The 13,487-nt window shown below is 42.0% G+C and overlaps 1 protein-coding gene across 1 annotated transcript; it reads left to right on the top strand.

The window, feature by feature from the left end:
- Nucleotides 1–3,042: 3,042 nt before the first annotated feature.
- ube2ql1 (ubiquitin-conjugating enzyme E2Q family-like 1) lies at nucleotides 3,043–13,181 on the top strand. The gene is made up of 2 exons (XM_054606652.1): nucleotides 3,043–3,426; nucleotides 12,788–13,181. Exons 1-2 carry the CDS (start codon nucleotides 3,073–3,075, stop codon nucleotides 12,917–12,919), a joined length of 486 nt encoding a protein of 161 aa, XP_054462627.1. The 5' UTR covers nucleotides 3,043–3,072; the 3' UTR covers nucleotides 12,920–13,181.
- Nucleotides 13,182–13,487: the final 306 nt, after the last annotated feature.

Raw genomic sequence — 13,487 nt, 5'->3', positions numbered from 1 at the left:
TCAATATTCCCTGTATTTTCCAACTAACCTCAGTGTAATATATACATATTATGACAGCATTGGAGGTAAATGGGAAACTAAAGTGAAAGTGAATGTCAGTGACGTTGAGATTACATTCTTCCTCATCCTCTTTAGAGGCAGTAATACATTCTCTACACAGGAACGTCAAGCTGCACAGAGTTAGCCAGAAGAAACAAGGAAATATACCATGGAATTTCAAAATAAAAGTAATATCACATTAAGATTAGACTAAAAATGATGCTATTTTTCCAGTAAAGATTCGTTCTACTGCAGTGGTACTGCTCATAATGTTGTGACTCGTATTGTTTCATATTTCAATTATTTATTGTGCTGCATTGGAATTATTGGTTGTGTTAGTATAACCTACCTTCTGCTAAAGACTATTTGTTTAATTTTTTTTCACTGATATGAATCATATCGTATTGTGTTGCTTGTTGACACTTTCCTTTATTCACCCAATAGTTAGTAAGTTGATGTATCATTGAATATGTGGTAGGTTTTTATTGAGAATTGAGAATAATTTAAAGAAGTTTACTGTTGATATACAGTACCAGTCAAAAGTTTGGACACACCTTCTCATTCAACTACTTTGAAGAATGTAAAATATAAAACATATTCTGGTTTGTTGAGCATTTGTTTGTTTACCACATAATTCCATATGTGTTCCTTCATAGTTTGGATGTCTTCAATATTAATCTACAATGTAGAAAAAAATAAAAATAAAAATAAAAAAAAACCATTGAATGAGAAGGTGTGTCCAAACTTTTGACTGGTACTCTATGGTCCTCATTGTAATCGCCAATTGGATTATGTCAATGCTGTATTTTCGTATACACTAGACCAGTGGTTCTCAAATGGGGGTACGTGAGATTTTTAAAAAATATATTTAAAATTAGCATCCATTCAAAAAAAATCCTTTAAATTTAATAAATATTCAATAAAATATAAGTGTGAGTTCATGAACTGAATTCAATGCAACAATGCAATCGTCAGTGTTGACAGTTTAATAAATCAGACACTGATGGCAGAGCGCTTAGTATTACATCTTTATTTCAACCAAATATGCTTTGCGCTGGTTAGGGGGTACTTGGCTGAAAAAGTATTTCACAGGGGGTACATCACTGAAAAAAAGATTGAGAACCACTGCACTAGACTATAATCCTTGATCCATTTTGGTACTTAGATAAGATAAGATAAGATAAGATAATCCTTTATTAGTCCCGCAATAAAAACAGTAAAGAATCCACAATAACTGAAGTATTATATATACAGGGAAATTTGCAGGCTTACAGCAGCATAGATATAGTGCACACAAGAGACATAGCAAAGAAAGACAAGATAAAAAAAAATAAAAAATAAAAAAAAAAATAAAAAAAATAAAAAATAAAAGTATTATAAATAAGCAACAAAAAACAGTAGAAAAACACAACAACTGAAAATATAATATTTACAGACAGAAAAAAACCATTTTAACTATTATTGCACAGTGGTTTTTATAGTTTACCTCGAATGCAACAGCAGGGCTTTTATTGTGAAAAAGGAAGGCCACACTTTTGCAGAGCTTCACCGGTGAGCACAGCCCGGCTGAGGAGGATTACCGGGGGCTGGTTTGTCCTCGGCTGCATTAAAACCCGGAGCTGCCGCAGCTGCACACACACATCACCGGCTCTCGTCTCCTCCCTCCTCAGCCTCTCCTGGATGCTGGAGCCATTCTGTCCTTTTACGCACAGCCTGGGTCGGTGTTCGGTCTCCATAACGGGATATATATATATAAAAAACGGACATACTTCGACTTTCACCCGACTCTGGTAAGCATTGCTGGTCTAATGTTGGCTCTGTGTGGGCGGCAGAGCACACATAAAGGAGAATATGTGATGTTCTTATGATGGGAATGTACAGCCTGGAATATTGTTTGGCACATTTTGGGTATTTTAGTTCCTTATATTTATATAATACATAGTGTTTCTTCCACAGTTATCCTCAATGCCATTTATATTGACCTTAATAATAATAATAATAATAATGTGTTTTATTCTTCCATAGTGTTTCTATATGGTTCACATGTATTTCCTTTAGGAGCCCAGTGTGTCTAATCATTAGAGAGAGGATCATTTGTTGTAACAACCTTGTGATGCATTATGGTGTGTTGTTTTCTTCTCCTCCCTTGACGTCCCTTCTATGATTTCCCTGTAGTCTATTTATATCCTTTATTCGGTGTAAAACAATAATAGAAGCTCATCAGCTCATCTGTTTTTACAATATTACCAAAGTGCTTTAGAGTAATGCATCGACCTATCATTGAATACCTGCAGTCACAGTCTATTAATGAGGGTCCACATGAGTCCATTAATCTATTAACACAACCATGTTTTATATTTTTGGTGATGTCTGTGAGTGAATATTTCATTTATTATGTTTTTTTCTTTATTTGTGGTGTTTCTGTTCTGCAGTGGAGCCGCATGGAGATGATGCTGTGAGGAGGACAGTGGACAGTCTCCCCCGGTTGTGTTCATCCTGTGGCTGCAGTGTGTGGAGGGGGGGGATTGCGGTACCAGGCTTGATACCCAGCAAAGGTTCTCCCTGTGAGAACCTTTTTGAAGGGGAGAGATTCTTGCCCCTGTTTGGGGGGTGGGGGGGGGGGGGGGGGGATCAGTGGAGAACCATAGATCTATAGAAAATTATGGCCACCTTACTGCGGAAGATCGGTCTCATCCGCCTGCACGACCGAGACACCGAGGACCCGAAGCACCATCAGGGCTCGCTAAAGGGGACTAAAGGGAACCAGAAGAACCACGCCAACGCCAACAAACACTGTCAGACCGCCAACGAAACCAACATCCTGAGCACCCCGGAGATTAAGGCGAGGAAGCTGGACCAGCAGGGGAAGGACAAGCCGTCCGGGAAGGATAAGCAGCAGACCGGAGGAGGAGGAGGAGGAGGAGGAGGAGGAGGAGGAGGAGGAGGAGGAGGAGGAAGCCCACCAGCGCCTCCTCCATACCACCGCTGGCACCTCACCGGCAACACTGCACCCAGGTCCGGACGAGGAGGCTGATGAAGGAGCTCCAGGAGATCAGGAGGTTAGGGGACAACTTCATCACGGTGGAGCTGGTGGAGGACAACCTGTACGACTGGAACGTGAAGCTCCACCAGGTGGACAAGGACTCTGCGCTGTGGCAGGACATGAAGGAGACCAGCACCGAGTTCATCCTGCTCAACGTCACCTTTCCCGACAATTTCCCCTTCTCTCCGCCCTTCATGCGGGTCCTGACCCCCCGCCTGGAGAACGGGTACGTGCTGGACGGAGGGGCCATATGCATGGAGCTGTTGACCCCCCGGGGATGGTCCAGCGCATACACGGTGGAGGCCGTCATGAGGCAGTTTGCGGCCAGCCTCGTAAAAGGACAGGTGAGGGGGGGGTGAAGGGTGAGGGTCCATCAACACCAAACAGCATGTCCATCATCTCTGATACATCCATGCTCTGGATGAGAGCCAGCATCCATGCGTAAAACATGTGGCTTTTAGTCTGATATGAATGTTTAAAGCAGTGTTTTGTACAATGCAACTGGGGGGAAATGTGAGATTATGTTTTTGGTAATGCTATGCAATGCTGATCTACTTTATCATTTTCCTGAATGGAGTGTCATTCTTGGACACCAGTGGAGTGATCTGTCAAGTCAAAAATGTTTATAGGAAAATTCCCAACAGGAAATATGTCCCAATGGGAGGCAGACTTCATCTTTAAAACATAAAAAAACCATTAATTACAAATGGATGTGTTTGCTATATGGTGAGCCTATTTATCATTTTCCTGAATGGAGTGTCATTCTTGGACACCAGTGGAGTGATCTGTCAAGTCAAAAATGTTTATAGGAAAATTCATGAGTTTATCCCAACAGGAAATATGTCCCAATGGGAGGCAGACTTCATCTTTAAAACATAACAAAATATAGCAAACACCATTCATTACAAATGGATGTGTTTGCTGTATGGTGAGCCTATTTATAGCCCTCATTATGCTCAGTGTGAGCCATAGGTGCTGTACCGTCACAGCAGGCCTGTAGGCTCCTCCCCTTCCTCCCTGCTGTGAGCCAACCCATGAATGTGAATATTATTAATCTTTATGTGACTTTACAGCAGCCATTTCATGCAGTGCAAACCTCAGTATCTCCTTGGTGCCAGCTCTTCTCTGCAGCACCGGGTTTGCTCTCCTTTTTATTGCCTCCATAAATCAGCATCCTTTGACAACAAAGACCCGCTGCCATGCAATGGAACGGTCCCTACGCTGGCTCTAATGCAGCCTCACCATATCTGTGCTACAGCAGATTATTGGACAAATAAAACAGTTATTCAACATGTGTGATGATGGATAGAAAGACTTTTAAATAAAATGGAGGCAGCAGGTAGCCTACCTACCAGCAGGCTTCTCTGACTTAGACTGACTGGATTATGTAATCCTGTCAAATATGTTTTTCACATCCTTAGTGCACTGCAGCAGCAGCAGCAGCAGCACTGCAATTTCCATTGAAATGGCTGCATCTCGGAATGCACTCAGGGCTGTAATCGTTTAAAATCTTAATAGATTTTCTAGTTTTCACTATCGGTTATCTAATCGTGTTTTCAAATGCTCACTTTTGCGTCATTTCATCCGTAGAGTCTGATTCTTTCTCCTCACTGCCTCTCCGTCTGACGTCAGCAGCATGACAGCGCTGTGGCAGGAGACCTTATGTAAACTGTCACTGGATTCTCCCCCCCCAACCCGTTAGTGCTTCTTTTGGCTTTGATGATATAACTGAACATTATTCCAGAGTCCTCTGTTGTCATTAAGCATCTGTAACCAAGCGAGGTCATGCAACCAAAAAAAAACTGTACCCACAGCTGAGAGAGAGAGAGAGAGAGAGAGAGAGAGAGAGAGGAAAATGTGTGTTTGTGTGTGTGTGTGTTCATCTTGATTTGCTGCTTGAGGAGATGAGCAGGCAGCTCTGCAGTGCTCCCTAATTATGGTGCAGTGTCTTCCCTCTCCAGTTTGCTAATGGAAACAATATTGATTAATTATTCCTGTGTGTGTGTGTGTGTGTGTGTGTGTGTGTGTGTGTGTGTGTGTGTGTGTGTGTGTGTGTGTGTGTGTGTGTGTGTGTGTGTGTGTGTGTGTGTGTGTGTGTGTGTGCACCTCTTTATCTCTTTGTTAGCCTCTTCTGTGGTTATGCACCCACGCAGGCGCTTTCATGTCCTCATTTTCTGGGAGATGTGCTCGTCACTCATGCATCATGACAAAAGAGGAGCTATATATAAGCCTCAACACACGGGGATATATTTATTCGTCCCGGGGCACCGGTTGGCTTTGACAACAGGGGATGTGGTTTTGTTTAGAAGCTTCCTGCCTATTTTTAGTGTGAGAGGAAACACGCGTTGACAAAGCGATGAAGTGAAAGTCAACAGAGACACACCTGTCTTCACCTGCCGAAATGAGGGAACACACACACACACACACACACACACACACACACGATCACAGAAGACATAACTAAAGGTGATCGCCAGTTCACCGGTCTGGCCTTCAGATACTTAACTTCCGATTTTTAGACAATCACTGGCACATTGTAATCTATCTCGTATGACAGTGAATTAAGTCTCAGAGTGCCGTGCAGGTGGTAGAAACTGTTGTGTGTGTGAGCAAACTCAGCATCATGTTCGATATCGGTGCCTTTGTAGTTTGAGCCAGTTTGGTAGTTGATCTGTACTGTAGTGTTAAGAAAGTACACTAGTGGTATTTAGAAGTATAATCCTGGCTATAACCATTACATTACAGTCATTTAGCAGACGCTTTTATCCAATAAGTGTATTCAACATAGGTATTCAAGAGAACTACTAGTCACCAGAAGTCATAAGTGCATCTCCTTTCTTAAACAAGCATCTTAAAGCATAAACCAGAGCAAAAGTATAGTGCAGAAGCAAATTACTACGAATACAATAAGTGCAACGAACTGATACGAATACAATAAGTGCAGCGAGGAAGGCTCAGTAGTACTTCTTGAAGAGGTGACCTTCTCTCTTCTTTTTACTTTGCACTTAACTAGATTTTTTTTTTGCAAACATTTTATTCCCTATTCATTTCTGTAAGCTGTCAGTCACTCGCACTCACATTGACAACGTTTCAGTCCTCAGACCTTCATCCCGTAAAAATCAACTGTCAACTGAGCATCACTCATTTGAAAATACAGATTAGGTATGCGCAGCCTGAAATAAGCTGCTATCAAGTGCTAAAGACGACACCCAGCAAAAAGATGTGACACAATTTACGAGGTGGCAACCATATTTAATGATTGATCCTTGTTTTTTCATTCATGAAGCAAAAACACATTCGCTGGTTCCACCTTCTCACATGTAATAATTTGCTGCTTTTCTCAGTGTTGCTTTTTTAGTTAAAAATCTGTACTTCCCACGCCGAAGCCGGGATAACCCCCACATGACATCACGGTTCCTTTTTTTCCAGCGATGGAAAGTTCCTTCAGTGCCACAGAAGACATTACGCTGTTTAACGTAGGACGTGACTGGAGTTCCCTTTTTTTAAGGTTTCCTGTTTTCTATGAGGGATTTCATTGTTCTATTGAAGATCATTGTAATTATGTACAAGGATGAATGGCAGCAAAGTGCTTTGTCGTCTGTGTGCAGACAGAGGAAGCTAAACCAATGACGCTAACTTAAAAAAAACCCAGTGGTATTATCCTTTAATGACCCCGCCATCGGTCCCACAGGGCTCTCCTTAATGATCTGATGAGGATGATGATGACATTGATCCCTGTTTGTTTATCCCGACCCCGTTAAGCACATGTCTGCGTTATGCAATCCCCCCCCCCCCACCAAATGACCCCAGAGCTGCTTCCCAACATGCACTGGGGGCCTTCCTTCCTCTGCCCATTGACTGATCTCCATTCACACGATTACCCAGCAGCCACTTTACACAAGTGTGTACCTCTCAACGAGCGAGCGCTTAGCTGAGACAGATAAACACTGACATGGCACTGTATAGGCCCGGGGCCCTCACACACACACGCTTGTTTGCCCATTCTTTCTGTCGCGAGCAGATATTTTTTATTTCCTCTCTCCGTCCGTCTTTGGATGCGTCACGCCGAGCCATTCTTGTCGATGACTGTGGACACAATGGTGCCAGTTAATGCTCAATTTCCCCTTTTCATGCTGAAGTCATAGACTCTTGTGGAGGCTTGTGCAACAATACACACAATCACGCACAATTTTTCACCCCCTTATTCCCACACTCCTTTCCTCTCTTGTCCTATCATACTCTGTCTCTTTGTCAGACACACATACTGTTTTCAGGTCAGGTATATGCAAACAGAGTCCATCTAATTCATCCACACACACACACACACACACACACACACACACACACACACATACACACACAAACACTGCCCCATGTTCTTCTCATAGGAAACAAACTGATATTGCCAGATTTTGTGCGTAAAAACATGCACATGATGCTGACAATAGAATAGGACACAGTCCTTCCTTCCATCTATCACCATGGTAATCTCACCTCTTTAACATATGGCGAAACCGGAAGATATTAAGAGAACAACATATCTCGGCTTTTTCCCAACGCTCTGTGACGGCAGCCAACCGGTGCATTATCTGTGTTTGTCAGCCTTGGTAATCTGTGTTAGAGGCCTCTGGCTGCACACAGAGGCAGAGCAGGTTTCAGACAGCGCTGCTTAGGTGACATCCAGAAGATTTGTTTCACAATTTTAATGGCTGTGTGGATCAAAGCAAATCCCCACGCTGTATCTCTCTGAATGAGTCACTCGTTGCGTCACGCGTCAAGGTTTCTCAAAACAAGTGGGGGGAAAAACTCTGCCAACGAACGGAAAGTTTTCTTGTTTCCAGTGCGAATCAACTTCCCCAGTCAAGTCATTGTCCCCATAATAGTGGTGAGATCGGCCCTATACTGCCTTGTTTCATTTCACTTAATTGCCAGTGTTTCATGCGTCAAATCAATCGTCATGGTGGACATTCATGGCAGGGGGTTGATTTCAATATTGATCCAAATACAAGTGTAACCGATAGGGAAAGCTCTTCAAAATGTCTGTTTGAGAGAGACAGCGAGTATCGCTAAGCCCCGCTGTGAAATGAGGCCAGTGTTGCTACAGGAATGGAAACTGTAACCCTAATCTCCAGATCATTCAACGTTATCACCTCATCTCCCTTTATCCCCGGCATCACTTTTGACCCAAAATAGCCGAGCAAGTACGCAATAGGGACGTAACGATCATCCATCACATGTCATGGGAGCGGAGAATTAAACGCTGGACTGCGTTTGATGTTTCTCATTGGAAGGAGAAGCATGCAGATCAAAATTTTTGGCCTGAAATCCACTTCTTTTTAAAAGGAACTAACAGTTTAAAAAAAAAAATACAGCTCTAATGCTTTCCCTAGGCTAATGTTAAAGATTATGCAGATACACTTATCTTGTTTAATCTCTCTAGTCCTCATCTAAATCTTGTTTCCGTGTGTTGAGACAAAAGTAGTTGTGAGCTCGTGCATTTTGGATCCAGGAGTAAGAGACAACAATTCTATGTCCCTAAACCACAAATTTGCAGTGTGCTAATCTTATTGTAATAAGATAGCAGGGTTGTTATTTGACTAGGGATCAGGGATTAATACAAATCAGTGTATTTATAATTTTTTTCCTAGAATAATTTGACAGTATTGAGAAAAACAGACGATTCACTTTACTTGTATCAAAGTTAAAAGTTAATTAGCACTGATGCAAAATAGAGGTGTAAAGTCAGCTATTTAGTTTTTTAGAGAACTAAGAGTTATGCCACCCGATTTATAAAAGAAGCAGACATTTTCCTACATATGGTGTTCCACTAGCCATAAAAGTAGTTGGGTTGCACATGGTTTTAATAAGAACTTTATAAAGGCACTGACTTGAAATTTAGTTTGTGATGTTGACAGTAATGAAAACATTGTCCCAATAAACTCTTGACAGTGTGTTCCTACAGACAAACATGATATAACATGTTAATTGAGCTTTACAAGTGCCTGTAAGCTGATTTTGTTACCTTGCCAACTGTTTAAAGTCTTTATGCTTAAAGCTAAGCGAAGTGGCTGCTGGCTGTAGCTTTATATATACAGTACACACAAATAGGAGAGTGATGTCTTAAATAGCACAAATGGAAATTAAACACATTGAAAATTTGCTGCCTTGTAAATCAGACATTGTGACACACACGGGAAAAAGGTGCAGACCAGGGGTTTCTAACAATATGAGGGTATTTATCTGCACTGCAGCATTCAGAGGAGCTCACCATATAAAATAATTTCATTAGTCGTGTTTTCAGCTGAGTAGAGTGGCCTCAGTGCCATTTTCTCCCTGCCAAGAAGCACAGTAAACTACCAGACATATTGCACTGCAAAAGGCCAGAGTCTAGTGAGTCAACCACATCAGTAACCTCAGCTTATAGCTCATAGACTGCTTATAAGAAGTGGACGTAGTCACTGTGACGTCACATATTGGTTTGTGGACTGTTGTCCTGAAGCTTTGAGTTCGGCAATTTGGCCGTCGCCATCTTGTTTCTTTGCAACAAGAATACACACGAGTGTGGAGCTCTTGTTGGAAGTACAACCAAACGCTGAATAAGTCAATTTAGGAAACCAAAATGTTAACTTTTATGAACTGAATCACAGTGTGAAAGGGTTGAAGTTGTAAGACGCAAACTCACATAACTACCAGACTGGACAAGACGGTGGCAGCGAACTGTCAATTACAAGGTAGCCCCGCCCCTAAAGCATACTCTGCTTTATGGTCTATTTAACTCTAAATAAGACCATCATTTACTAAATGAACATCATGCTGACTTGAAGAAGACTTGAAACTAGAGATTTAGACCATGAACTCATGTTTACAATGTTTACTGAGGTAATAAATCAAGTGAGAAGTAGGTACGTTTTCACATAGACTTCTATACAATCAGACTTCTTTATACAACAAGACGAGTCGCCCACTGCTGGCCGTTAGAAAGATTGCAAGTCTAAGGCACTTAAGCATTTGCTTCACCTTTAATACTCAGTGGTTGCCGCCTGCAGTATGACCAGAGATTTACTGTGCAGTCAGACCAATTTACCTTCCAATTCAGATGTTTCTGTGATTCAGAGGTGATTTTCTCTCAAACGGTAGTGAATTTGATCTGATTTACACCTTTGTCCTGGCTGTGTATCTATCAGAGTGTTTCAATGTGAACACAGTTCCTCCCACAGACTCTTCTTTAGGGAAGACTTAGCACCACTGCCAACAACAGAATAAGCAGCTTTATCGTGACACCTCTTTTCTCCATTTGTTTTCTTACCCACTTCATCCCATGCTTATTATTAGCTCCAGTGTGTGAAGGAGGGAGGACTTCATCAAGGTTTTGCCTGAATAAAAACGTCTGTGTGAGATGCCACGGTGCTCTGAGTGAGATGCTTTTCACACAAGAGTGTTACATGCTTATATATTTATTTTTCTGCCATATTTTTCAACTCTTTCATCATTCAGTGCAGTAGCTGGTTCTGGTCTTCACTTGTCACCCCATTGCCCAGCGTAGTGGAGGGATACTGCTGATTGGACCTGACGTCTTAAAAGCCCTTTCCTCTGCCTTTAAACATTGATCTAATGTTCAACCTGCATTCAGACCACTTGCCCTGTCAACGTCTCCCCTGCGGCAGTGCATTCACCAGCGAGTTCATCCATGTGCACATGTGGGCTGTATCTCTGTCTTTCTACATTCTGTTGAGGAAAACTTGAAACAGTTTTTCTAGAATGAGCTTGACAACACCGCTAACAATTGTGAGCAAGAGAATCATCTTTCTTTTGATCTGAAAATGCAAATCCAGATCTCACAAATAATAATTCTGACATTGGCTGTTTTATTATTTATATTTCACACAATGGTATTCCTATTTTGGCCCAGAAAGCTAAATCAATGTCAGCATGCGAAAAAAGACATCATTAATAAATCAACACTTTCTTTCCTCCTACTTATGGCCACTTTGAACATTTAGGTTTAAGTTTCTCCAGTGTGATGACTTGTTGCTTTTCTCTGTTTTACATGATTGTCAACTTGATATTTTTGCGCCTTTACACGTTGGTGATTGTCATTTTTCACCACTTTCCGACACTTAAAAGGCCAAACAATTAATGGATTTACCATCCAAATGATTGAGCAATTTATTCATACTGACAATAACTGCAGCTGTAAATTGAAGCTGCTATCAACAAAAAAATCCACAGATAGCAGCTTTGGATGTGTGCAGCTTAGTTGGCAAACACAACCACAGGACTTGGAAGGACACATCTATCTCTATTATTGTATGGCAAAAACAAAACTTCATGAATCACCTAATGGCTGCGATCCTTCATTTAGATCGTCGCCAATCAATTGTTCTTTGGCTCAGAACCTGTTTGTCTGTCCAATTTTGTATAAATTTGATTCATAATTTGCCTTCTGACAGACAGCCAGACAACCAAATAGATTAAGTGAAAGTAGCTTGTTTGGCAGACATTGTATGCAGGGCTGTAGCCAGGAATTGCAAATACTAACGTCATGAGGCCAACTACCTTCAGCTCAACACCTTCAACAAGAGACACAAAAAAACATTCATTCTTTGAAAACATTTTTGGAAATGAATTTACTCACTTTCTGTAAGTTGGATAGGAAGATTGATGCCAATCACGTGACTGTTGAATATAAGGCTTAAACCAGCAGGTTGTTAGCTTAGCTTAGCATAAAGACTGGAAACAGGACGGACACCACTGGCAAATCTCTCTATCAGCACCTCTAATTCAGTAAACAACACGTTATATCTTGTTTCTTTAAGAGACAGTTTGTAGCATCTCTGGATATCTATTTGAAAATGGAATATAATATTCATAATTTTGTTTTCATTAGGGTATAATCACCTGAAACTAAGAATCGTTGTGTTTTCGTTAGCTTAGAATGAGTCCTTCATATCTACATAGGGAGCAGGTCCTCTTTACGGAGTCCACCATGTTGCACCGCCATGTTTCTACAGTTGTCCAGAATGGAAATACCAAACGCTGACTCTAGCGAGAGCTTTTTTGCGTTTTTTTACGTTACCTGAAGGCTGGTAAAAGTGCGGTAACATGAGCCGCAGAGTGCAAAACCGTGATACCGCCAGCTGCTGTCTGACTTCTGTCGGTCCTAAAATATTGTTATTTTGGTAAGGATGTTCTCTGAGTGAGGCGAACAACGTTAGGGCGGTTTTGCACTCTGCGGCAGTGAAGGGGTGTTCAGCAACCCCACAGCAAGATGCCACCAAATCCTACAAACTGCCCCTTTAATTCGTACAAAAACTAAAGTGTTGAAACATAATAAACAAGTGTCTTAGACATCTTCATTTTACTCTCCACCAGAAAGCAAATACGTTTTGCTTTAAAAACCCACGTTTGTGGAATATAAATCTATTTTTGAGTCTTTACGACCCTCAAGAATCCATAACAAAGACATGACCTTGCTGTCGTTAATGTTGGCTACATCTCTGTCGTGGTGTCCCTGTACTGAGATGAGACGAGGGAATATTGATTAGAGTAATGCATCAATTTGTCCCGCCAGCGGACAGTTTGATGACGTCTGTATTTTTTGTACCTTTTTGTATCACAATCCTAACCTCATTTCCCTCTCGTCCCTTTCCTCTCTCTCTCTCTCTCTCTCTCTCTCTCTCTCTCTCTGTATCTGTGTCCTCACAGGGGCGTATATGTAGGAAATCAGGGAAGTCCAAGAAAGCTTTCAGCCGCAAGGAAGCCGAGGCCACCTTCAAGTCCCTGGTGAAGACCCACGAGAAGTACGGCTGGGTGTCCCCGCCCGTGTCCGACGGCTGAGCGCTCGGGCCGCCGACCCGCCGACCCCGAGCTAGCCGGAAACGAAACCCAGCTAGCCCCGACACGCAAAACGACACACCACGCTAACTCAACAATCTCCCATCTCCACCTTTTGCTGTTTCACCCAAAAGTTTTTTTTCTTCTTTTGGTTTTGTGTGTCTTGTGTTATTTGGTTTTTTTGGGGGGGGATTCTTTTCTTTTTGCCCTCATTTCCACCAAAACTCGCGGAGAGCAGACACGCCGCCATCTTCGTCACTCCTCAACCAAGAAGCAACTTTTTCCCCCCCTTTCCCTCACCTTGGGAGATACTTTCCCCCATTTTGGAAAAGACCTGAGATGAAGGTGTGTGTGTGTGTATGTTTGTCAGACTGAGAGTGTGTGCATCGGTGGATTTCTTTTTTTGTTTTTGTCATAACGCACACCTACGCGCATACAGGAAAAAACGGACAGTGTGGACTTTTCCACCCACGTGAAAGACTACTGAATAAAGGAGACTCATACCTCCTATTGAATCCTCTTCATCCCCATCCTCTCCCCTCTCTCCTCACCCCTCCCTCCCTTCTCCTCT

The sequence above is a fragment of the Anoplopoma fimbria genome, chromosome 10 (assembly GCF_027596085.1).
Source record: "Anoplopoma fimbria isolate UVic2021 breed Golden Eagle Sablefish chromosome 10, Afim_UVic_2022, whole genome shotgun sequence".
Taxonomy (NCBI): Eukaryota; Metazoa; Chordata; class Actinopteri; order Perciformes; family Anoplopomatidae; genus Anoplopoma; species Anoplopoma fimbria.
The sequence above is the reverse complement of the archived record's forward strand: the minus strand, read 5'-3'. Positions and strand labels throughout refer to the sequence as shown.